Raw genomic sequence first — 26,081 nt, 5'->3', positions numbered from 1 at the left:
ATGGCCCAGGGTGCGGTGATCCACGTGGCCCCCGAGCAGCCCACCCATGCTGTGTGTGTGGTGGGCACCGCGACCCTGCTGGATGTCTGTGGGTGAGAGGGGCAGTTCCTGAGGCTGGGGGGGGGGGGGGGGGCAATGCCAGCAGGGGCTGGGTGCTGCCCGCACTGCTCAGGCTCTGGGCAAGAGATCTGCTAGGGAGATAAGCCAGGAGGTCTGGGACCTACCACAGCCAGGTCTCTGTGAGGTATAAATGCCGCAGCCAGGCCCTGCTGCAGGCTGACCGTGGGGGGACTAATGGAGTAGAGCCGCTGTGTTTGCCTACCAAAGTGACATGACTTTGAAGATTAAGAGTGACAATTGCAAACATGTTTGTTAAGTACTCCATGGTGCTGTTTGTTAAGTACTCCATGGTGCTGTTTGTTAAGTACTCCATGGTGCTGTTTGTTAGGTACTCCAAAGTGCTGTTTGTTAGATGCTCAGCAGTACTGCTTGTTAGGTACTCTGCAAAGTACTGTTTGTTAGTTACTCTGCGCAGTCCTGGGCAGATCCCCAACAGTTATTCCTTTATCCATTCTTCCATTCCCTTGTTCATTCAACAAATATAGACTGAGTACGTACTGAGCACCGAGACCTTTGCCAGCTCACACAGGACAGTGGAGGAAGCCTCAGGATAGAGGAATTGCTGCAGATTCTCCCACAGAGCTGTCCATAAAAGTCTCTGGGGTGTGACCACGGTCAGAGGCTGGCTGACCCCAGCAGTAGGAAAACACTGGGGGCTGAGGGACACAGGCAGAAGGAGGCCTGGTGTCATCAACTGACGAGCTGCTTGAGGGGTGGGTGCAGAGATGACAGGCTGCCAGAGCTAGCTCAGTGTCCTTACCAGGATCCCAGGCTAGCCCTCCCTAGGTCAAGGTCACAGAGCTTCTTTTGTTCGCGTCTGTGTGCACATGCTTGTAGACTCAGGTGTGTGAGGGAGTGTGTGGAGGCCAGGACAAACTCAGGAGTTATTCCTCAGGCTCTGTGTTCAGAGGTCAGAGGACAACTTGGAGTCAGCTCCTTTTACCACATGAGGTCTGGGAATGCAACCCACCTCATCAGGCTTGGCAGCAAGCGCCTTTACCCGCTGGACCGTCTGGCTAATCCTGATTGTGGTTTTCAAATGGGGAGAATTGACATGTGATCAGACAGGGGTGTTGATGCCAATGTGGATGTTTGTCTGTCCCCTGGGAAGAACCAATATAGCCAGTGCAAAGGGCCTGAGGCAGGGGCATGCTCAGTCAGTGGGAAGAGGGGCAAGAAGACAAGAATGGAGGGGTACTCTGGGCAGGAGCAGCATCCTGTGTAGCTTGGGCAGGGCATTGGAAGGACTTCTGCTCTTCTCAAGGCTTGGTTTGCTGAGGACTGCCGTGGAGGTGTGTTGAGCAATGGAATACCATGTATGGACTTGGTTAAACCCAATCACTGGTGGCTGTGTGAGGACAGACTGCAGGAGATGAGAAAGGAGGCAGGAGATGTCAGGGTCAGGTCAAGGGATGGCCATAGAGAGTGAGGTCGCAGGATTCTGACCATCTTGACAGGCTCCCTCACTACACTGGAGCTCACCAGATAGGCAGGCTGGCCAGTGAGCCCCAGATCCATCTGTCTTTGCTTCCCCAGAACAGGGATTTCAAGCATTCACCACTACACTTAGTTTTTTTTTTTTTTTTTTTTTTTTTGAGACAGGGTTTCTCTGTGTAGCCCTGGCTGTCCTGGAATTCTCGCTGTAGACCAGGCTGGCTTCGAACTTACAGAGAACCTTTTGCCTACCTCTGCCTCCCAAGTGCTGGGATTAAAGGTATGTACCACCACGCCCAGCTACCATGCTTAGCTTTTACTCATGGGTTCTGGGGATCAAACTCCGGTCCTTGTGCCTTTCACATGACCATGACCAGACTCTGATGAAATAATAAATAAATAAATAAATAAATAAATCATTTTAACTGCTCTAGCAGGCAGTGTTATCTGAGCCAACCCTTATCCCAGGGCTGCTGGCTAAAACAGACACACTGACCTGTGGACCAGTGAGTCAGGGCACCCAGGCCTAGTGATAGCATCCTGCTCCCTGACCCACAAGCATGGGAACCAGGTGAGGACGCCTTTACTTGTGTTGAGGGGTCAAACAGAGCCCCATGTGGTTTGAGATGAGTGTATTGAATGATGTCCCTATTTGGGACACTAGAAAGTGTCCACAATGGGACCATAGCCTATGCTGGGAGTGAGTGCTGTGGATTAGAGAATTACTCTGTGTGTGTGTGTGTGTGTGTGTGTGTTCAAATGTGTTCGCAGGGAGGGCCAGGCTTCACACATCATGATGTTCTATTCTGTTGAGTGAGTAAAAGAAAGTTGAGCACAGGAAGGGGTCTCATTGACACTCAGTCACCTGGGAATCTTTTTGCAGAAAGAGAAGGGGAAAGACAGACAGATGGACAGATGGGCAGACAGAAAAGAAAGGGAGAAAGGGACGGAGAGAGGGAGGGAGGAGGAAGGAAGGAAGGAAGGAAGGAAGGAAGGAAGGAAGGAAGGAAGGAAGGAAGGGAAGAAAACACTATAAAAAATAAAACCCTTGGCTGTTCATTCCCCTCTCACCAGGCCAGACCCCCAAAACTTTTCCCAGCTTTTTCTCCACAATCCTCCAGGAAAGTCTCTCTCTGCCCTCTTTGCTCACACAGCTGTGACCCTGGAGTGTTGTGTGGATTCAAAAGGTGGGGGTGAGGAAAAGAGAAAAGAGAGAGAATGTTCCAGAAGTCAGGCTCCTCCACACCTGCCCTGTGACTTCATAAGAGAGAAGCTTCCTCCTTCACTGACCTCACTGTGACTGTCTCTGTCACTCCCTTCCTCCACAACCCACACTGGCCCCCCATTACCCATGCGCTGTGTCCTGAGTACTGCTGACCCAAGCCTGTAACTGTTCCCTGCCCCCACCTCCCAGCTTTATTATCTCAGAGTCTCTAGAGAAAGAAACCTGGGCGTTGCTCTTCCCTCGTCCAGCAGGTTCTGTTGACTTTGAAATGAAACAATTGCTTCATAAAATAATAATAATAATAATAATAATAATAATAATAATTTTTAAAAAACAGGTTTTCTCAGCTTCATCTGTTCCTTATCGAGCCTGGGTTCTGGGTCCCTCAGCTTCCACTCAGTTGGGTAACTCAGCAGCTGCCTATCAGTAGCTTCCTGGGTGTGGTTCTTATGCCCAAGGATGCACAGAGTCCCCTGAAGACATGAGGAAGCTCAGACCACTGGGCTCTGAGTCTGCAGTGGCAGGTCTGAGGATCGAGCCTGGGAACCTGTCTTCCTGTTTCCAGGGGAGGTTGTGGCAGCTAGCTGCTCGGGGCCTAGAATCACTCCTTGGCTATGGCTCTGAAGGATGCGTACAGGGAAGATGTGTCCCTGCAGATAGTCCTACGCTCACCGCTGCTCACCTGTGCCCTCGGACCTGGACCAGTAGCAGGGAGTTCTTCAGTGACAGGGTCCCAAGGGGGAGGACTGGGGATGAAAAATAGTTGAGACCAGATCTTGCCTAAGCTGATGGCTTGCGCCGACCAAGTTTATTAAGAAGTACAGCATCCTCTTTACAGTTGGGGGAGGGGAGTCGAGTCAGCAGGAAGCTGTCACCCCATGGGACAAAGTCAGCAGGAAGCTAGTCAGGCAATGTTGTACGAAGGGAACACTTTGTATCTCAAGTGCACCACAGGGCAAGCACACATTAGCCTGGGATGGATAACTCGGGGACTCTTCAGAGGGAAAGAGTCAGGTGCCCACAAACTGAAACCTTAGCTCCTTCGAGGCCCCGGCCCCAGAGCTTCTTGCTAAGTCCACCCCTGAGCAAGGACACAGAACTAAAGTTTTCTTTGTCCTTTCATTGGGGCCTCCGAGGAAGGCTTGGCTCAGCCTGGCTCCCATCAACTTTTATAATTTTCATTCTGAGAATTTCATACGGGAGTACTGTGCTGTACTACCCTCCCTCCCCGCCCCAGCCTCCAATGCTACTCCTGGCCTCTGACCTATGCCCTCTCAAATTCATGTTGCCTTTTAAAGTGTATCTCACCCCTGATGGAGTTGTTTTGTAAGAGGATGAGTCTCAAGAATGTCTATCTGCTCTGCTTCCGGGCGGTGGTGATGCACATTTTTAATCTTAGCACTCAGGAGGCAGAGGCCAGTCTGGTCTACATATCAACTTCCATGACAGTCAGGGCTATATAGTGAGACCTTGTCTCAAAAAAAGGAAGAAAAAAAAAGATTGTTGTGCCACAACTCTGTTTTTGTTTTGTTTTGGTTGTTTGTCGTGGGGTTTTTGTTTGGGGGGTACTTTGAGCCATCTCTCCAGCCCCTGTATGTGTGATTCTTTATCTGCACCCAGCCCTTGGTGTGCCCATTGCTGAAGGCCCGTGTGAACACACTGCTCTTTGGGTGTACAGGAGATGCCTTTGATATACACCGTCCTCTGCTGTCTCTGGTTCAGGTGTAAGGCCTCCAATCAGAGGACCCCCTTTGTATTTTCATCCCCTCCTGGCTGTCATACCATATTTACTCTCCGGCCAGAGCAAGCCCAGCGGCGGCTGCGGCGGCCTGAGTTCCTTCCTGCCGGGGAAAGGAGGTTTGCTGGGGCCAATGTGGTGGTGGGCCAGGCCCTCTCACTGCTGGTGTCTGCTGCCTTCTGCTACTCTACAGCTCTGCTCCTAAGGGCTGTGCGTCCTTCGGCATCACAGCCTCCCCAGGAGTGGTCGTAGATGTCGCCCACAGTCCTCCAGCCAAGAAGAGCACCACCGGTGCCTCCAAATGGCCTCTGGACCCCGAGCTGGAGGTGACCCTACAGGTGAAAGCAGCCAGCAGCAGCATGGATGACCAAAAGGTGGATGTGATGACTGGGGTAGGAATGGGGGGCTGCTGAGTGGGGTGGGGGCTGAGGCCAGGCTGGGATGGGGGCCTGCTGGGTGGGGTGGGGTGAGGGCCTGGTAGGTGGGAGATGTCAGACCCACAGCGGCTGCACACCGTCCGTTTGCTTCCACGCACAGGGCCTACCCTGGGAGAGCCTCCTTCCCCTGGCCAAGTTCACAGTGTCCTCCTAGATGTCATATCAATCCTTGTCATTCTTGTCCTCATCACTGGGGTCAAATACCTGATCAAAACCAGCTGAAGGAAGGCAGGGCTGATTTTGGCTCACAGTTTAGGGATTTTGGTTCACAGTCCATCACGGTAGGAGGGCGCAGGGGCATCTGCAGTCAGGGGCATCTGCAGTCAGGAAGAAGAGGGAGATGATACTAGTGGCCAGCGTTCTCCTCTCCCCTCCATTCTGCCTCTGCTCTAGCCCACCACACAGTGCCACCACATCCAGAGTGGGACTCCTCCTCAGTTAAACCTCACTAGAAACACCCTCACAGGTACACCCAGAGGTGGGTCTCCCAGTTCTAAATGCAGTCAAGTTTACAGAGAAGCTTGCAGGGGCCTGTGAGGGCCGGCGTCTGGATCAAGTTCATCCACTTAGCAGCTGTTTACTAGACACCGTCTCATGCAGAAATGAGCCAGGCGCTGGGGTGGGAGGCTGCAGTCCTTGGGGGCGTTGGGTGACATACAGGTAGACAAACACCAGCCGTGGCCGTGAAGTTTCTGAAGGTCACAGGCAGGGAGCCACCAGGAGCACCTCTTGTGCCCAGCATTAGTGTCAAGTGGCCACTCCAGTGGGTCATGAAGCCTGCTTGCAGATTTAGAAGACAGAGGCGTGAGCAGGTGTGGCCCTCTGTGGCTCCCCTCGAGGGCGGGCCGCTCTTGGCCAAGCCTAGCTCCTGTCAGGTGGCAGTCAGCACTGCCTGAGATGGTCACTCGCTGAGGTCACTCGACGCCCTCCCCCACCCCCACACAGCCCACATCCACCTCTCTCCACCCCATTCCCTCTCCCCAACCCCACCCATACATGACCTACCCACTCGCCTCCTCCACCCACCCCCATCCACCCACACTCCCAGCCTCCCTGATTGGATGCTGCACAGAGACTTGATGCTCTCCAGCTGATGCAGAGGCCATGGAGGGATGCCGCTTACTAGCTTGCCTAGCCTACTTTCTTATAGAACCCAGGACCACCAGCCCAGGGATGGCCCCACCCACAATGGGCTGGCCCTTCCCCCACCAATCACTATTAATAAAAAATGCCTTGTCGGGCGATGGTGCCACATGCCTTTAATCCCAGCACTCAGGAGGCAGAGCCAGGTGATCTTTGTGAGTTCGAGGCCAGCCTGGTCTACAGAGAAAAATCCAGGAAAGGTGCAAAGCTACACAGAGAAACCCTGTCTCGAAACCCCCACCCCCCCAAAAAAAGGCTTATAGTCAGAATTTATGGAGACTTTTTTTTTTTCAATTGAGGTTCTCTCCTTTCAGGTAACTCTATATTATGTCAAGTTGATAGCCAATAAACATCTCCTTGAGAAATCTCCCCTCACCCCTTTTCTCAGGCTGAGTGGATTCCTCCATTTCTGGACTCCCTTGGGAGCCTTTTCTATAGCATCATTGTTAGCTGAGTTGAACTGGATTAAGCCTGCACACAGCAGGGCTAGATTGTGTTTGTTTAATGACTAAGAGAAGTCATGAATGGTCTGTTATTGTCTTATAGGTTCGAATTTCATATTATGGACCAAAGACCTCACCGATCCAAGCCCTGCTCTACCTCACTGGGGTGGGTAAGTGATGACCAGGGTCCCAAAGAGCTGCCTTTAATCCCTGCACTTGGAGGCAGAGGCAAGCAGGTCTCTGTGAGTTCAAGGCCAACCAGGACTAAATACTAAGATCCTGACTCAAAAAGAAAGAAAGGAAGGGAGGGAAGAAGGGAAGGAGGGAGGAAGGGAAGGAGGGAGGAAGGGAGGGAGGGAGGGAGGGAGGGAGGGAGGGAGGGACCAGAGAGCTGCCTTCTGTCTCCACACAGCACATCCCTACCCAGCAGGGTATCTTTCCAAGACACAACATGATTAGATCTTACTTTAGAGCGAACAATGAAAAATGATCACTTCTAGCTGCCCATACATCTGGTGGTTCATAAATACCCCTTCCCCAGAGAGTGCACACAAAGAAACACAGATGGGGTACTGGGGATGAGGGCAGAGTGTTTGCTGGGTAGCATGAAGCCCCAGGTTCGATACCCGGTAGTGCATAAACCAGGAGTGGCGCATACATCTGTACTCTCAGCCCTTGAGAGGTAGAGGCAGAAGGGTCAGAGAGGCTCAGGGTCACCCTCAGCTAAGTGGAACTCTGACAATTAGTTAATGTAAGTGCAGGTGAGGACAGATACCACAGTAAATAACTGACTTCTCAGGCCAGGAAGGAGGTGCCTGGATTCTATGCTCAAGTCTTGATAACCTTTTAATGCTTTAGATTATATATATAGCAGGTAATTCTGTGTTCTCCAAATTCCATTACTATGTTTCATTTTTATCATACTAATAACCCATTTGTGCACATGTACTTGTATTTCTTTAATATTCATCTTTAAATAGAACCTATTTAAAGTGTGGCTGGAGAGAGAGCTCAGTAGTTAAGAGAGTGTACTAATCAACTGAGGACCCAAGTTTGGTTCCCAGTACCCACATCAGGTAGTTCACAACCACCTGTAACTCTGGCTCCAGAGGATCCAATGCCCTCTTCTGGCCTCCAAGGGCAACTACACTCATATACCCCTCATCACATACATACATATTTAAAAATAAAAATAATAAAGTATTTTTTAAGCCGGGCGGTGATGGTGCACGCCTTTACTCCCAGCACTCGGGAGGCAGAGCCAGGTGGATCTCTGTGAGTTCAAGGCCAGCCTGGGCTACCAAGTGAGTTCCAGGAAAGGCACAAAGCTACACACAGAAACCCTGTCTCGAAAAACCAAAAAAAAAAAAAAAAAAAAAAAAAACCAGTATTTTTTAAAATCCATTTTTAGAATCACAGAGTTCAAGGGCTAGAGGCTAGCCTGGACAACATAGTGGGACCTTGTATCTAAGTTTTTAGAAATTAAATCGATTTTTAATGAGATTTCAACCTGAATAACATACTCTTTTTGTTTAAGTATATATTAAATATATTAACAGCATGTGAAATCTCCAAGTGTCATTTCATTCATGAGTATACATTTAAATAAAATGCCAGGCCCTGTGCTAAGATGTTGCATTTAATTTTTACAATAAACCAGTGAACTTGACCCCATGATTCCATTTCACAGATTAGGAAACTGAGGCTCAAGAGGTGAACACATTTGCTCAAAGAACTACTTACTGGGAGATGGGGAAGCCTGGGGCCACTTTGACTGTAATGGGATGTCCTTGTATTCATATGCATTAGTGTATCTACTATGGCACGATAATAAAAGGTCATACTGTCCCTCTTATGTAGGCCATGGGTCCCCGTGCCACACTGTGAGGCACATGGGTCTACATTATGGAAGCAACTGTGGTCACACATTCTGATAAAGGGAAAGGAATTCACAGACACACCTGTCCCTTGCTTAGACATTTGTACAGGGTAGGTTTGGGGACTGTGAGCTTTTTCCCTGACATAGACATACACGTGTAACAAAGAACAGGCAAAGGTAGAGGGTTGAGGCTTGGGGGGAGGGAGGCGAGTTCTAGAGGACTCAAGGTGACCTTGCAGGTGTGTGGAGGCTTCACTGGGGTGGCAGAGTGGTTGGAAGACCTGGCTGTGTTCTCTGAATTGTAGTCTGGTTTCTTGGGGACAAAAGGGTGGAGTGCCTTCCCTTCTGAAGGAATAGAGAGGCTCCCATCCTTGGGGTCCACCTGTTTGTCAGGGCCAGTTTGAGAGCCTCATGGCTCACACTTACCAACTGTCCCCTCACGCCAATTTCAGAGGTCTCCCTGAGCACAGATGTTACCCGCACTGGCAAAGCGAAGCTGGCCAGGACTAGGAAGGATCAGGTAAGGCTCAAGAGTCAGTCAATACAGGCTTTGGAGCCATGGTGCTCTCCTATTGCGCCTCCTGGCGGTGACCAGCTGAACAGCGGCAGCTCACCAGCGTCTCATTAACCTGTAAGGGACAATCCTTACCAGGAAATCACTGGTGACCTTTTGGCTTAGACATATTCCATCTCTTTACAAGATTATATTTACAACCAATTTCAGGTTCCGAAATGGTGTCAGCCTATGAGCTGGAATCTCTAGTCACCCAGGGTCTCAGCTGTGGTTCAGAAATGCTCCCCAGACGTTAATGACTGATGGATGAGTGAGTGGTGGAGAGTGGTGGAGAAGGAAAGAGGCAAGGGTGGAGGGAGAGAGACGTGAGGTATGGCAGGGAGTGTATGCTGCAGAGAGATGGTTGCTCGGGGTAATGAAGGGGACCACTATTAACCCAGGGTCTGTGGGCAAATTCCAGAGTGTCCTTGGGACTTCAGAACTGCCTACGAGACTTTGTGTTGGTGGCAGGCTTCCAATGATGGACCATGGGGTCCATCAATAGTTGGGGCAGGGCAAGAGTGTGGCTTAGAGTGCTTGCCTAGCATTGTAGTTTATCCAATCTTGTATAATCTATCCTATTATATAGATCTCTACAGGCGAGGCCACCTAGAGTTAGTTCATCACTGGGCAGATGGTGCCCAGCACCCAGAGTGGCATTCACATCGGGAAAGACTGGTTGTGTTGTCACGTGAGAGCAGCTGTGTGGTGGAGAATCTTGACAATCTTATGTATTTGACTCCATTTGTTAAGCCAACATTTTTATTTATTTATTTTTACTTTTTCAAGACACAGTTTCTCTGTGTAGCTTTGGCTGTCCTGGAACTCACTTTGTAGCCCAGGCTGGCCTCGAACTCACAGAGATCCGCCTGGCTCTGCCTCCCGAGTGCTGGAATTAAAGGCGTGCGCCACTACTGCCAAGCTAAGCCAAGATTTTTAAAGAGACTTTTAAAGTATATTTTACTATCAGGCTTCTTTTAAAAAAATAGATAAATGAGGCTGGAGATGTAGCTTAGTTGGTAGAATACTTGCCTAGCATGCATGAAGTCCTGGGTTTGATGCCCAGCACCACGCAGACTGGGTGTAATGGCACAGGCCAGTGATCTCGGCTCTCAGAAGTGGGCACAGGAGAACTGGAAATTGAACCTAGAGTAGATGCTGTCCTTAACAAACAAACACACAAACACAGATGAATCACTTTCAGATTTGGTTATATTTGGAGCTATCAAAAATCCACTCTTTAGGTCAGGTGGTGGTGGTACACGCCTTTAATCCCAGCACTCAGAAGGCAGAGCAGGTGGAGCTCTGTGAGTTTGAGGCCAGCCTGGTCTACAGAGCAAGATCCAGGACAGGCATCAAAACTACATAGAGAAACCCTGTCTCCAAATAAATAAATAAATAAATAAATTTAAAAATTTTTTAAAAATCCACTCTTTGGGCCCACAAATTCCTGAATGAGAGAAACAGACAAAGTGGGAGGAGAGAAAACCAGTCACTTGTCTCCCAGGGGCTGATGGGATCTGAGAGAGTTCCTGACTGTGTCTTTTACCCTCCTGATATTCCCAGAGCACCTGGACCTGGGGCCCGTGTGGCCTCGGTGCTATCCTGTTGGTAAACTGTGACAAAGAGGACCCCACATCCTCCAGAATGGACTTTGAGGATGACAAGGTTTTGGATAACAAAGGTAAAGAACAAAGGCTGTGGCCATCTCTGGGGACAAAAGTCGTGGCCAGGCCCCAGGACAAGGGCTTTACTCCTCAACAAGGCTCATTTGCCTATGTGGTTTCGTAGCCCTGAATTTGGGTTCAGTGAAAGCATGCTGTGTTAGTGTGTCCACATTACAGAGGAAGGAATGGAAAAGTGTCCCAAGAGAGTACGTGACCCGCTAAAGTCGCACAGCAGTTAGAAAAGACCAGCGTGGGCTCCTGATGCCCCAAGAGGCTCCGGTTTCCATGCTTGGCTCCTGTCCAGCCCACACATCTGGGCTTGACTGAGGCATAGAGAACTTCAGTGCACAGCTTGCCTAAGTCACACAGCTACTCAGCGGCAGTCAGCATTTGAGGCCCAGGCAACCTGACTCCTTGGCAGGTTTAAAGGTTCAAGGATGGTGGTGGGCACAGTAGGGTCTCAGGGGGTGCTCATCCATGACACTGGGGTAGGCCAGGGATGGAGGGGGAGACAAGTCACCTACCTTCCCTGAGGGCAGTGGGTGCCAAAGGGCCACAGCTGACGGGCCAGGGCTCCAGCTTGCCTGGAGGTCATGGGACTGTGTGGGAACAACTGTGTCTAAAGTGTGCAGCTGGCCTGGGCTGACACCAGGGACATCCTTGAAGGATGCTCATTAACCATGACCTTGCGGGCACTCCCAGGGCTCCAGACAACAAAAGCTCTAGATGTACTGCCTCATATTTACACTCCCTACCCTTCGGCATTCTCTCTGGCCCTGTTTAGTGATAGAGAAACTGAGGCACTAAGAGTGAAGGGTTTCCCCAAGCTGACCCAAATCCAGGTTGAACCCACATCCTGGCCTCCTTCACTGTGGCCACCACCACATACCACCACTTGAACTGGCAAGAAACCAAATGGACATAAGACCCTGTTGCTCCCTTTTTGGAGACATCCACAGATAAACATCGCATATATGGCAAGATGGCTCAGTGGGTAGGGGCGCTTGCTGCCAAGTCTGATGACCTGAGTTCAGTCTCTGGGTCCAGCAGGGTAGAAGAAGAGAACTGACTGATACAAGTTGCCCTCTGTCCTCCACACATGTGCCACAGCTTGTTCAAGCTCTCCCCTCCACACACACACATAATAAGTAAATATGGGCTGGGACTGCAGGGCACAGTGCTTGCCTTGCATACATAAGACTCTAAACATAGTTCAGTCCACAGTGCTGTGAAACAAAACCAAACATTAAGTAAATGTAATAAAACTGAGCAAAAAGTACACTGTTTAAAAAAAAAAAAAAGAAAGGAGGGGAGAGAGGGAGGGAGGGAGGGAGGGAGGGAGGGAGGGAGAGAAAGAGAGAGAGAGAAAGAAAGAAAAAAAGAAAGAAAGAAAGAAAGAAAGAAAGAAAGAAAGAAAGAAAGAAAGAAAGAAAGAAAGCAAAGAAAACCAGGTTCCTTTGCAGCAGGGTGTGGGGGAGTGTGGCCTCACAGGAGGTGGCTGGAGAGAGACTAGGGACATAGCAATCTCGGGCCACATGCTTCTTGTTTCAGACCTGCAAGACATGTCCCTGATGACCCTAAGCACAAAGACTCCCAAAGACTTCTTTGCCAAATATCAGCTGGTGTTGCACGTGGCCAAGGCCAAGATGAACAAAGTGAGGGTGTTCCGGGCCACACGTGAGTCGGCCTGGCCCTTCCCTGGCCATCTCTGACGCTGCGCCCCCATGTTCCTTTCCTGCCCCCTTTGGCAAGTAGCTCCCGGGCAGCTATGGTGTGCTTGGTTCTGAGCGCCAGGCACGGGCCTCTGTCCTCTGCCTCCAGATGAGGTGACTTGAGGGAAGGTCAATAGATGCCACTTCCCAGCTGGGAACATGGACTTCCTCCAGTGAGCATCCACTTCTCTCCTCTCTCTCTTCTCTTCCTTTTTTCTTCCCCATTCCCACTCTTTTTCTCTTCTTCTCTTTCCTAGCTCCTCTCTCTTCTTCCCCTCCCCCTTCCCCTCCCTCCCCTCCCCCACCGTATGCCATGAACCTGCTTACGCTCAGACATCAGTAGCTTTGCAGTCTCTCACACCTGCTAACCAGGCAACAGCAGCCTCAGTTCTGAGCGCTGGGCTCACAACCATGAACATGACTGAGTCTTTGCCCCATGTCACTTTCATCCTAGTGGGTGACAGGTAAGATATTTAGGAACAGCAGTGTGGAGAGTGAACCTGGGAGCAGAGAGAGAGAGGACAGTCAGAGGAGGCTTCAGGTGCTCTCAGGAAGGGTGTCCCAGACAGAAGGACAGCAGATAAAAGGCCCTGAGGTGGAATGCTCCTGTGCATTTGAGAAATGCAGGGGAGCCGAGCGGCCATTTTGGGTTGTGCAGGGTTTAAAATGGTGAGTGGAGACCCAAGGGGAGGGGCAGGCACTGATGTCTCTGCTCTCCCAGGGGTAGTGAACAGTAGAGGGCTTTCCAAGGCTCGACATGGTCCCACTCCCTTCCATCCTAGACGAACTAGCTAATCAAGCTGATGGACTGATGGCTTCTTTGCATCTCCATCTAGGCTTCGTCACCCACAGGAAGCTCTTCTACTTTCCTCTACCATTAGAGTCTGTTATATGAAGTGGTCCTTTGTTCCTCCATAGTCACCCAGAAGACAGTGCAGTATGCTTGGGGATAAAAGAATGTGTGAGTAAATGATTGAGTGAATGAATGATGTGAGTTAGGAATGGCGTTGGTGCCTGCCATGCCCGTCCTGGGTCCCCTCTAGTCAGGGAAACAAGGTCTCAACTGGAGCTTTGATATTTCCCCCCTAAACACCTCCAGGAGCCCTTGGGTGGTGACACACGGGGACCCTGGGCATCAGCACTGAGGAGAGGAAATCAGAACCACAGAGGCACGCTAGGGCTAAGCATCCTTTGCCTCTGTCTAGGAGGCAAACTACCGTCCAGGTACAAGATGGTCCTGGGACCAAAGCAGTTCTCACACCGCCTGGAGCTGCCAGGTGGCCAGTACAGCACGGACTTCTACGTGGAAGGTCTTGCTTTCCCTGACGCTGACTTCCAGGGGCTCATTCCCCTCACTGTCTCCCTGCTGGACAAATCTAACCCAGTAGGCCTCAGCCTAAGGGCGGGTGGGGGAGGGGGAGCAGGCGGACCCTGCTTGACATGGGACATCCTTCTCATCTCTCCCCTGCAGGATCTCCCAGAGACCCTGGTGTTCCAAGACAGTGTGACGTTTCGTGTGGCCCCCTGGATCATGACCCCCAACACTCAGCCCCCCCAGGAGGTATACGTGTGCAGGTGAAGCTCTAGCGGGGTGGGGGGGTGGTCTGGGTGCTATGTTTGCTGGGAATGGAAAATCAAGCTTCCTGCCCTCAGATGTTAGAAGACACAATTTGCTCAGGACCATGGAGAGAGGGACACATTATAGTCACTCCTCTGTGGTCATGAGGGCTAATGTTTGTAGATTTTCTGAAAATGAAGACTTCCTAAAGTCACTGACTGCTCTGACCAAGAAAGCCAAGTGCAAACTGACTGTTTGCCCCCAGGAGGAGAATTTGGATGACCAGTGGATGCAGGTATGTGACCCTGTCTACCTGAGGCCAAGGGACAGCCTAGAGCTTGGGGGCCATCCTTCCTGGGATGGACTGGGAGGAAGGAGCCTCAGAAGGTCCTCACACCAGGGGGCTCAAGCTGAGAGTTCATCTGACATAGACTGTGAGCCACTGTGCCCCCACCCCCATGTCCATCCCCTGACTCTCACCTGGTGCCTTTTGCCCATCTCTCCTCAGACGTTTCCCTTCTCCTCACCCATATCCCAGTAATGCTCATCAAAGGCCAGCAGGAAGGCTGTCCCTCCGTGTATGCCATCCCTCCAGTGGGACTGCGTCCCTCTTCCTGCCTACTGAGTCCCATCCTCATCATCCCACCTCTGTGACGTAGGCTGATCCCTCTGGAAGCTGCAGACAGGTCCCCATCTTTCACCTGAAGGAAAGGAAATAACCAAGGTTTCCATCCTGTAACTTGTCTTGGTGACTGTCCCCCGCACCTTGAGCAGCTGCCTGCTGGAGGGGCAAGGTCCTCACCAGATTCCTTTCGGAAAACTTGGACACCCAGCTACAGTGCCGGGTGGGCCTCCTGCCTGCTCCTGTGAGGTCCAGAAGGCTGCTCTCACCTGGGCTCAGTCAACAGCCTTCCCACTGAAGCCTCTACCAAGCCCAGCCATACTGGGAGCCCTCTGGGTCTCCCAGTATTCCCTCAGCACCCCTAGTCATCCCAACACTGGGTGTTCACTGTCCTCAAGGACAAGGCTTAATCACCCATCCCAGCCATAGCCCAGGGTTCCCCACAGAGTCAGGGCCTCTGTCCTATTCATTTTCCCAGCAGGCTGTGCAGGTCACAGGTCTGCATCCTCAGAGACACTCTTGGGGCTCAAGTATCCCACAGAGTTTGTTCTTGATGATGATGGTTAGCAGGTGGGGTGAGTCCACACCACATCAGGCACATACAGCAGCCTCTCTGCACCCCTCCAGGATGAAATGGAGATTGGCTACATCCAGGCTCCCCACAAGACGCTGCCTGTGGTCTTTGACTCCCCGAGGGACAGAGGCCTGAAGGATTTCCCCATCAAAAGAGTCATGGTAGGAACCCTGTAGGCCTGGTCAAGACCTAGCCACCCCGTGCCCCTGGCCTTGAGGCCCCTCCCTCATCCACCAGGCCACCCCTTGCCCCTGAGCAGCCTGGTCCCCAAAGCTGAATTCCTGCTCCAGCAAGAATCAATGGGTGGTGCTGGCTATTTTGGCTATTATCCTGATAAGATCTGGTTTCTCAGAGCCTCATCATGAATGAGCTCAGCTGATCCTTGGAATAACCTTGTGAGGGGCATCCTGGGCTACCTAAAGTGCCAAGGCAGGAGTTCCATCTCCTGGGTGTGGTTTGTCCTTAGGGGGCTCAACTGGGCTGTGTTGGGGCTTCAGGATCAGCCAGGCTTTATCAGCCACACTCAACACATTTTGGGAGAGGGAAGTGACATATTGGTGAGTCACACTGGCCTGGCCTGGCAGATGCATGCCAGCTCAGCACAGGTCATCACTATCATAAATAAAAATAATAGCATGTTTACTGAGCCCGCATGCTTCCGGCCATGGTGCTGATATCTCCACGGGCACTGACTCATTTCATGTGACAACCAATGGTAGAGATGCTGGGCCCATTTCACAGAGGTAGAAAGGCCCTGTGTGAAGACATCAGGCCTCCCATGCTGCCTCTCTGCTCTCCCAGGAAGACCCTAGCCCTCACTGGGGCCTAGAACCCTCAGACAAAGGAGAGACAAGGTTTTCAGCCAGGAGTCATTTCCACTCCAGGGAGAGAGGCAGTAGCCCACCCCGTGCCAGAGGCATGGAAGGAAGGGAATGTCCATCTCATCAACAGCTTCTTTTGCTCCTTCCTGGCACACCCTACGCCTGAGACCGAGCTGTAGCTGGGCTCTCTGTGCGGGCTGATGATGGAGGCAAGTTCATCCCCTTTGGAGGTGGGAGCACCAGCCTACTGTGGCCAGGACTTTGTCGTCCCCCCCATTCCCTACACACACACACACACACACACACTCTCTCTCTCTCTCTCTCTCTCTCTCTCTGGTTCCCATCCTGCCTGCAGTGGCTGTAGCTTGCCACTTTGATAACCCAAAGACCAGCCTCTCTGGTACAGGCCAGAGCTCCAGCATCCAGCGACACAGACGGACACTGAGCATGGAAGTCTCCCCTCTGCCTCATTGAGCCTTGAGTGAAAGGAAACCGCAGCAGGCCCTTGGCTGGGTACATGCACAACACCCTCACCTGACTCTTCCATGTGAAAAGAACCAGAGTAACAGAGAAACTGTCGCCAGGTTCCCCATGAGTGTCATCGTGGACCTATCTCCCTGTCCCTTCCCTGCCTCCAGCCTGCCAGGTTCATCCAGGGCCTTGGCACATGCCATATGCCATTCCTTTGCCATGAATGCACCTCCCTATTCTGCCGCTTAGGTGACCCTCAGTTTTCAGGTCTCAGTGTCCCTACCCAGGAGGGCCTCTCCTGATGCTGTCAAGGCCACCCCATTGTCACAGATTGCTTCTGCTGCTGTGATAAAACCTTCTGACCAAAAGCAACTTGGAGAGGAAAGGGTTTATTTGGTTTACACTGATACATAGGTCATGGAGAAGCGCTGCTTAGTGGCTTGCTCCTCATGGCTTGCTCAGCTTGCCTTCTAATAGCACCCAGGACCACCAGCCCAGGGTTGGTATTGCCTACAGTGGGCTGGGCCCTTCCGTAGCAATCATTAATCAAGAAAATGCCCCCACAGACTTGCCCACAGGCCAATCTGATGGAGACATCTCAATTGAGGTTCCTACTTTCCAGATGATCTTGCATCATGTTAAAAAAAAAAAAAATCTAACCAGCTCTTAGTGATAGACACCCCTGCCTCCCCCCAGCTCATTCCTCCCGCCCCATGGTATTTTGCTGCATTATCTCCACATTTGTTTAGTTCTCATGTGCCTGGCCAGGGTGTGGGGCCGCTCTGCTACTGCTGTGCGTGGACAGTGATGTGTGCCCTGCTTCTGCTGCAGGTGGGCAGCTGTGTGTGCCCTGCTACTGCTGCAGGTGGGCAGTGATGTGTGCCCTGCTACTGCTGCAGGTGGGCAGTGATGTGTGCCCTGCTTCTGCTGCAGGTGAGCAGTGATGTGTGCCCTGCTACTGCTGCAGGTGGGCAGTGATGTGTGCCCTGCTACTGCTGCAGGTGAGCAGTGATGTGTGCCCTGCTACTGCTGCAGGTGGGCAGTGATGTGTGCCCTCTACTGCTGCAGGTGGGCAGTGATGTGTGCCCTCTACTGCTGCAGGTGGGCAGCTATGTGTGCCCTGCTACTGCTGCAGGTGGGCAGCTGGCATGTAACCTGCGTGGTGCTGATCTTTCTCTAAGATGTTGGGAAATTTCACATTGCCAGGCATGGTCCGTCCACACGCTCAATACTAGGGAGGCAGAATCTGATGCTATTCTGGGCTATACAGAAAGACCTTGTCTTTAAATATATACATAACTAATATTTATATAAATATATATAAAAGAGTAAAAAGGGAAACAGAGGACTGGGAAAGCCGCTCTCCCTATTGCTTCTCTTTGTTGTTATGTTTTGTTTTGTTTTGCTTTTAGATGGTATCTTGCTATGTAGCTCCCGCTGGCCTGGAACTCATAGAGCTCCGCCGGCCTCTGCCTCCCGAGTGCTGGGATCACAGGTGTGCGCCACCACATTGGGGCTCTTTTCTATCTTAGGAGAGCATTGCTGCTCTTGTAGAGGACCCAGGTTCGGTTCTCAGCACCCACATGATGACTCATGACCCCCTATAATTCCAGTTCTAGGAGATCTGACACCCTTTGCTTGCCCCTGTGGACTCCAGCACACGTGTGGCACATATAAACTCATGCACACACATGTACACGCATGAAAATAATGGATACATAAATAAGTAAATTTTTAAAAAAGAAATGAAATGTAAACAAAACACTACTGTTAAAGCTAGCTTACTGCTGGGGACAGCAAAGTCACTGAGCTGCTTGCCTCTGTGGCACTGTCAGTTTGGAATCTGAGAAATGGGTGACCTACTACATTTTAAGTCAGGGATGGTATGTCCCGCTTTATGTTATAAAGAGATTAGACTCAGGGCCAGGGCAGAGTGGAAAGGACCAGGATTGATGAGGGGCAGTGACTGGCCCTGTGGGAAGTGGTCACAATCCAAGTAGTCAGTTCTACAAGACCAGGCAGGCCAGCAGGATTTTCAGGAGAGAGACAGGGCAAAGGTGACCTCCAGACTGTCCCCTGGGAAGAAAGGCCCATGGGAAGGTGACAGGTTGCTGAGATGAGGACTCCCCGGCTCTCCTGGCAGGACAAGTGGGAAGCCAGGCAGGTGCCGACACCTATCTGACCTCTAGTGTCCAGTGTCCTGGGGAGCAGAGGTGACTGGAGGTGAGATGTGGGTGGTGGGCTCAGCTCACAGATGGGATTCCATGGGACAGCACCTGGCCAGCCACTGGCACCAGGAAATGAAGAAGGCACAGCTGGGCCTGCCCTTCCCCCACAGGAAGGCAGAGAAGGGCCACAGTGGAGAGGCAGCAAGGGGCCCCTACAGGCGGTGGCATCCAGCACAAGACGTTTTCTCTTTAGGCTCTTCCCTGGGGCCTCCGTGATGGGGGGTGAGGCCGCACTTTGACTCCATCCCGTGACAAGTGACTTGAGGCCTTTAGAACTGAGGGAGGGTAAACCAGAGTTATATTAGGCCGCATTCCCAATGGTGATTTGCCACAGCACCCACAGAGCTCACACATGGGGGTAACAGGTGTGACCTCTGGTGAAGACTCACCTGGTGATGTCACAGATGCTCTGTAAAGCCCATTCCAGGCCAGGGTCAGGATGGGGACATACTGTGGACCGAGTACTGGCTACAGGGGTGGCTTGGATTCCTGGCCCTCCTCAATGGCTGAAGGAGTCCCTGTCACCACTCCATTCCCTGTTCGCAGCCTGTGGAGAGTGAGCAGAAAGAACGCATTGAGATTCTGTTCTGCGCACGGGCTGGAGACATAACAAGCTCTCTCTTCGAGGGTCACTGACTCAGTCCGGCATCCATTCCACACCGCACAGTCATGAGCTTCCTCTCTGGCAGCCACAGAATTCCTTCCTGTAGCCAAATCAGCCTTAAACCTGCAGCCACCATTTCCACCGGGGACAACTGCCTCTGATTCTCATTGTATCCCTTTTCTTAGGGTCCAAATTTTGGCTATGTGACCCGAGGGCCCTATACAACAGAGGTCACGGGGTTGGATGCCTTTGGGAACCTGGAGGTGAGTCCCCCAGTCACCGTCAGGGGGAAGGAATACCCACTGGGCAGGATTCTCATCGGGAACAGTGGTTACTCCAGGTAAGAAGTGGGAGGGGGGTGACCAGGTCCCAGGTGCTGGGGTAGGGGACAGTGACAAAAGCCACAGTGGAGCCTCCCTTACTTCTCCAAGCCTAGGCGGTCAGCAGACATTGAGAGGAATTCACATGTAGGGTGAGGAACCTCCAGAGCCTGCCTCTGCCCACTTACATGTCTTCAGTCAATGACTGTTTACTGAGCATATGCTGGGGGTGGGGCAGTAAGTGTGACAGACAAGTCCCAAGAGGAAAGGATCAGGTAAGACAGAGCACAGAAGAGGTGTCCTGGCATAGGAAAGAGCAAGTACAAAGGTCCTGAGGCAGGAATGAAGGCGGGGGGGGGGGGGGGCTAGAACAAATTGAAAAGGAAAAGAAAAGGCTGACTCATGTAAGGAGGCCTCACAGAGAAGATTGGTCTCAGGGAAGGGAAGGGATGTTCCTGAGTCCACACAACCGACTAGGGATTGACCACGTGACCTGACCAGCCCCAAAGCCCATGTTTCTCCATCACAAGGGCTCTAGACTGAGTCAGCGGGCAATGTTTTCTGTGGTTTGACACTGATCCTATGTACCTCAGTGGCTGTGTCTCAGTCCCCCCCCCCTCCAGGAAGCTGCAGTAACAGAGCCTAAATTGCTCAGATGTCAGTGCCACAACAGCAGCAGCCAGGCTCCACGGTTCCTTCCCTAGGTGGGAGGAGCCTTGAGTCCTTTGCCAGTCCACGGACCCTGGGCATCTCCCATGGCTACACCCATTGCGTGAATTTTTCCAGGCAGGGTCCTCACAACTGACCAAAGTGATAATTTTTCTAAGACCTGACTTGGGGGTGGACTTGGCTTACACCGAGCATGCAAGGGGTTACTCACAGATGGGTGACCATGAAGCATCAATGGAGTCTCACCCCAGCATGGATGACTCTCCACGTCTCCCCCCCCCCCCCCACTGCATCCATGGACCTCCTCCCCCCCCCCCCCCCCCGTTTCAGTCAACCTTCCTCCCACACCACCACACTCTAGCACAGTGGCGCTCCACCTTCCTAACACTGTGACCCTTTAATACAGTTCCTCATGTTGTGGTGACCCCCAACCATCAAATCACTTCTATTGAAACTTCATAACTTTGCTGTTGTGATGAATCGTGATGTAAACATCGGTGTACTGTAATGGTCTTAGGCAGCCCCTGTGAGGGGGTCGCGGCCCACATGTTGAGAACTACTGCTCTAGTACCACTTGAGAGCACATGACAATATACTGTTAGGGCAGAATCACATACAGCTGGAAGGGGTGTAGGCAGGCACTGGAATCTCACAGGATTCCAATGACCCTCCCCACTCCCTCCTTCTATGAGGGAAGGTCAACAGACGGGATCTCAGGGCCACTTGTGAGTAGTCTCTGTGTCTTTTGATGATGTTGGTGGCTGTCATAACTTCTTATCCCTGTGAGGACAGCAGCGAGAGCCGGGACATGCACCAGGCCCTGCAGGACTTCCTGTGCGCCCAGCAGGTGCAGGCCCCTGTGAGGCTCTTCTCTGACTGGCTCTTTGTGGGTCACATCGATGAGTTCTTGAGTTTCATCCCAGCACCCGACAGGCAGGTGCGTAGCCCTTCTGCATGTAGCCAGCCCTCCCTCTCTGGGACAGAAAGGTGACAGAGGGTGCCATACCCCCTCCTGGGAACCCCAGGTCGGGGCAAAGCCGCCCTCACCCCAGTGTTTCCCAGCAGGGTTTTCGGCTGCTGATGTCAAGCCCTAGAGCCTGTTACCAGCTGTTTCAGGAGCAGCAGAGTCAGGGCCATGGTGAGGCGCTGCTGTTCGAAGGGATCAAGAGTAAGTTGACCGTGGTTGTCTATAGTCTCCACTGCTCCACAAGATCCTATGGGTTAACAGAGATGTGTGTACCTACTGTGTGTGAGGGGGGCACTATGCTCAGTGCTGCCCCCAAGTTCCCAGTGAGCTACTAAGACAACAGAAGGTATTTTGGGGATGCCTGAGTCTGTCCGGCTCAGGGAAGGCTTCCTGGAGGTGGCAGGGCATGAGCAGGGGTTAGTGGGATGGAAGGGGCCGTGAGGTGACCGAAAGGAAAATTTGCAGACAGTAATTGAGAAGGCTCAGGGGCAGCAGAGAGAGCTGAGTGATGTCTGTGGGATGGAATGTCTTCAGTAAATTCAACAGGCAGGGGTCAGAGGCTAAGGGCCCTCTGGGGCTCCAGAGTTTCCTCTAAGTACGTGTGTTAGACAGAGCTGAGCAAATAGTCCCACCTCCTTTTCTTGCCTTGCCTCTCGTTATGGCTAGGAATGAAGTTCAGGGTCTCATGCATGCCAGGGAAGTGCTCTGTCACTGAGCCTGCCCACCCCAGTCTCCCTTCCTAACAGCCTCTGGATCTGGGGTTGGGGACATAGCTCGGAGGATAGAATGCTTGCCAAGCATCAGCCCTATTCTGTCCTCAGCACCCGTAAACCAGATAAGGTGGTACACACCTATAATCCCAGCACTCGGGAAGCTGAGGACCAGGGTCATCCTTGGCTACACAGCAAATTTGAGGCTAGTCTGGGCTACATAAGAGGCCGTCTCAAAAGTAAATATGGGGGCTGGAGAGATCGCTCCACAGTTAAGAGCTCTTGTTATTCTTGCAGAGGACCTGAACTTGATTCCTAGTTCTCACATGATGGCTTCCAACTACCTGTAACTCCAATTCCAAGGGATCTGTCACCCTCTTCTGGCTTGCCTGGGCATCAAACACTTGTGGTGTATATATATATATATTGCAAATTCAAAATAAAATAAATATCAATAGGCTCTGAGACCAAGGGTTAAAGCTTTGGAATTGGAAAAGCGCAGACCACCAGGACCCCCCTCTCATTTCTCCAATTCTGACTCACCCCTGAGTTAGGGGTCCAAGCACGCTGTGTCACTCCCAAAGGGACCTGAGGCTCCCCCTTTGAGCCTTCTTCAAGCAGCTCCCCTTTCCAGGTGGCCATTGCCTCCGCTCGGGGACATTGACACAGCAGCCTCATTTATTGGTGGGGGCCACGGCAGTTGGTGCAGCTAGATCGGAGGCTGGCGTTGGAGCAGAGTTTGTTGGCTTGATTGGTTGACGACTCCACCAGGATTGGTTGGCTCCTTCAGGATTGGTTGGCTCTGTCAGGATTGGCTGGCTCCGCCAGGATTGGCTGGCTCCTCCAGGATTGGCAGGCTCCTCCAGGATTGGCTCCTGTCTCTCGAGCAGCAGCTTGTCTTGTGCGCCGCTTTGGGCTTTGCCCTGTCCGAGGCTGCAGGCTCTTCTGCTCGATGGTCACCTTCCTCACCTTCTGGGTCATATGAAGTGCCGTGGGGTCACCGGGCCGTCCTTGCTCCTTTGGCTCTGTGCCAATCCTGGTGCCTGAGTGTGCTAAGTTTTACCACTGAAGACGTTTCTGGAACCCCTCCTTCAAAACAAACTGGATCCCCTTGGAGATGGGCACACTGTGGGGAGCAAGTGCATCTTGAATCAGAACATCCTCATTAAAGAGATGGGGACACTGGGTCCATCTTTTCTATCTCTTCCTCCATGACAGGAAAAAAACAGACGATCAACAACATTTTGTCCAACAAGAAACTGAGAGACCAGAATGCCTATGTGGAGGTATTCAGCCCAGCTGTCCTGGAGACACTGCATGGGGTGGGATGGGGTGGGATGGGGTGGGATGGGATGGGGTGGGGTGGTGGGGTGGGGTGAGGTGGGGTGGGTGGGGTGGAGGACTCTCAGGGCTGCTCACTATGCATTGGCTTGGCTACTGGCCTGAGGTCTGAAGCCCAGGAACAGGCAGAGAGCAGGAGGGGGTGTGTGAGGTTCCCAGTAGCCTGCACCCTGGATCTTACCTATCCCTGCCCTTGCTCCACACTTTCTCCTCCTCTAATGCTCCCCACCAGAGCTGTATTGACTGGAACCGGGTGGTACTGAAGCGGGAGCTGGGTCTTGTGGAGGGCGACATCATTGATATCCCGCAGCTCTTCAGGCTTGTGGGGAACCCTGGAGGGAACCCAAAGGCCGAGGCCTTCTTCCCAAACATGGTAAGAAAGAGAAAGCCACCACCCAACTTCACCTCACGGCTTAAACCTCAATGTCCAACCAGGAGATGCCTAACGTGGGCCGAAGGCGGGTGCAGATGGTTCTTCCTTCTCCCTTTGAGGCTCCCGTGGCCCTCATGGCACCCAGAGCCTCTTCTGAGCCTTGCAACAATGTCAGGAGTGGGTTCTCTCATTGCTTTGCTTTCCAGAGGCAGTTCAGAGAGGTTAGGTCTCTAGGGCAAAAAACACAGCAGATAAGAGATGGCAGAGCCCAGGTCTGGCTTCCAAACCAGCTCTACCACTGCTGCCTCCAGGCTTCCATACAGGGGTCAGGGACTGGCAGACATGGGCCATAGACAAAGTGTTCGGGGATGGCATTCATTGCCGGGAAGGAAGCCCATGAGGAACAGGGCTCCGGAGGAAGTGGTGGCAATCCCTCCCTTAGGGTGGGGCCAGATTTGACATTTCAGAGCTTGGACACATTTGTTACTTAACTGTGATCCCAAGTGCATCTTCCCACCTTCCACGGAGTTTTTACCAGCCTTCTCCAAAGAAAGCCCACAGGCTGGGTGGAAACTTACCTAGCCGGAGGGCTGGGGGCTACAGTTCAGGAAGGAACCAGTGATGTTTATCAGCGCAGTCATTTTCTAACAGGGCTCCCCAAGGCTCTGGGGTTCCAAGGCGGTGGCTCAAATCTGGCCATTGAAGTGTCTCCTCCACATGTTGAGCGATTGCAGAAGACTGTTTAGTAGGCGAATCTGCTCCCCTCTCTCCCTGAGCCCATGCATCATAGTTCACTGTGGTCCAGCTTCTCTGTGAGCTTAAACAGCAGGAGACATTTTTACCAAGAAAATGTGGGAGTCAGGGCACTGGAGAGATGGCTCAGAGGTTAAGAGCACTGGCTGCTCTTCCAGAGGTCCTGAGTTCAATTCCCAGCACCCACATGGCGCCCTCTTCTGGTATGCAGGAACACTGTATACATAATAAATCTAAAAAAAAAAAAAAAATCAAGAAAACAGTGTTAAAATGTGCCCAGCACATGAGAGATGGAGGAAGGTAGGAGAATCAGGAGTTCAGAGTCAGCCTTGGCAACATCGTATATATGGGCTACATGAGACCCTGTTTCCAAAAAGAAACATGTGGGCTGGGAGTCAGGAGCAGTTGCTACTTTTCTAGAGGACTCAGGTTGGATTCCTAGCCCTCCAGCTGCCTGTAACTCCAGCTCTAGAGGATCTGATGCTGTCTTCTGGATTCCTTTGGGCACCTGGGCACACTTGGCAGACACAGACAACATGAGTAAACATAAACTTAAGGGGGTAGGGGTCTGGACAGATGGCTAAAGGCACTTGCTGTGCAACCATGAGAACCAAAACTCAGACCCCGATAACAAGCTGGCTGTCACCTACATGCCTGTAATCCCAGCTCTGAGGGAGGTAGAGACAGAAAAGTATCTGGGGCTTGTTGGCTTCCAGCCTAGCTGGGAAAACAGGATCTCCAAGTTCAGGGAGAGACCTTGCCTCAAAGGGATACAGGGGAGAGTGACAGAGGAGGACACAAGAAGCCCTCCTTGGCCCTCTATGTACACTGACACACACACACACACACAGAGAGAGAGAGAGAGAGAGAAGAGAAGAGAAGAGAAGAGAAGAGAAGAGAAGGGAAGGGAAGAGAAGTAAATGAAAGGGGTATAAAAAAGCACAGGCCTGGGGCTGGAAAGATAACTCAGTGGTTAAGAGCATTGGCACTGTTCTTTCAGAGAATCTGGGCTCAATTCCAAGCACCCACGTGGCAATTCACAATTGCCTATAACTCCAGTTTCAATGGATCCAACACCTTACATAGATACATGTAGGCAAAACATTAATGCTTGTAAAAAAAAATAAATAAATAAAAACTTTTTAAAAAGCACAGGCCTAGTTCACTAGACCTGTGGGTCCCACACTAGCTGCTGTCTCCTCTGATCTGGGCCCCCACTTTCTCACAGGTGAACATGCTGGTGCTGGGTAAGCACCTGGGCATCCCCAAGCCCTTTGGGCCCCTCATCAATGGCCGCTGCTGCCTGGAGGAGAAGGTGCGCTCCCTGCTGGAGCCACTGGGTCTGCACTGTACCTTCATCGATGACTTCTATGCCTACCACATGTACCATGGAGAGGTGCACTGCGGCACCAACGTTCGCAGGAAGCCCTTCACCTTCAAGTGGTGGCACATGGTGCCCTGAGCATCTGCCTCTGGCAGCCTCCTTTGAAGAGTGCCCTGGCTGGAGGTTGCTGGCGGTTGCTGGCCCCCTTCAGTGGAGTGCAGCAAGAGATCTGGGGTGTCTGGGATCTCCCAGGGGTGGGTGGCCACCCCTCCCTGCCATGGCTTGCTCGCTTCACCCATGTCTGGCTCTTCCATCTTCTGCATGTCCTAAAATGGTCCTTGCTTAGCAAACTCAGTTCTTCTCAGAGATGCTGCAATAAAGAGGTGGTTTTATGT

At 51.9% G+C, this 26,081-nt stretch overlaps 1 protein-coding gene across 1 annotated transcript; it reads left to right on the top strand.

The window, feature by feature from the left end:
• On the top strand, nt 1–26,081 carry Padi4 (peptidyl arginine deiminase 4). Its single transcript, XM_036179119.1, has 16 exons — nt 1–92; nt 4,711–4,891; nt 6,644–6,710; nt 8,872–8,939; nt 10,539–10,656; nt 12,191–12,316; nt 13,557–13,735; nt 13,823–13,926; nt 14,093–14,204; nt 15,159–15,266; nt 19,415–19,569; nt 21,011–21,155; nt 21,284–21,386; nt 23,114–23,181; nt 23,469–23,609; nt 25,591–26,081. Exons 1-16 carry the CDS (start codon nt 1–3, stop codon nt 25,822–25,824), a joined length of 2,001 nt encoding a protein of 666 aa, XP_036035012.1. The 3' UTR covers nt 25,825–26,081.

This window comes from Onychomys torridus, chromosome 2 (assembly GCF_903995425.1).
Source record: "Onychomys torridus chromosome 2, mOncTor1.1, whole genome shotgun sequence".
Lineage (NCBI taxonomy): Eukaryota > Metazoa > Chordata > Mammalia > Rodentia > Cricetidae > Onychomys > Onychomys torridus.
This window is presented reverse-complemented; position numbering and strand designations above follow the sequence as displayed.

What these genes read in the sequence shown, in the direction of transcription:
- Padi4 (XM_036179119.1), top strand. Translation starts at nt 1, where the DNA reads ATGGCCCAGGGTGCGGTGATCCACGTGGCCCCCGAGCAGCCCACCCAT. An exon ending in GCTCTACCTCACTGGGGTGG is followed by an intron (nt 6,711 to 8,871) that starts GTAAGTGATGAC and finishes CGCCAATTTCAG; the next exon opens with AGGTCTCCCTGAGCACAGAT. An exon ending in TCCCAGCACCCGACAGGCAG is followed by an intron (nt 21,156 to 21,283) that starts GTGCGTAGCCCT and finishes GTTTCCCAGCAG; the next exon opens with GGTTTTCGGCTGCTGATGTC.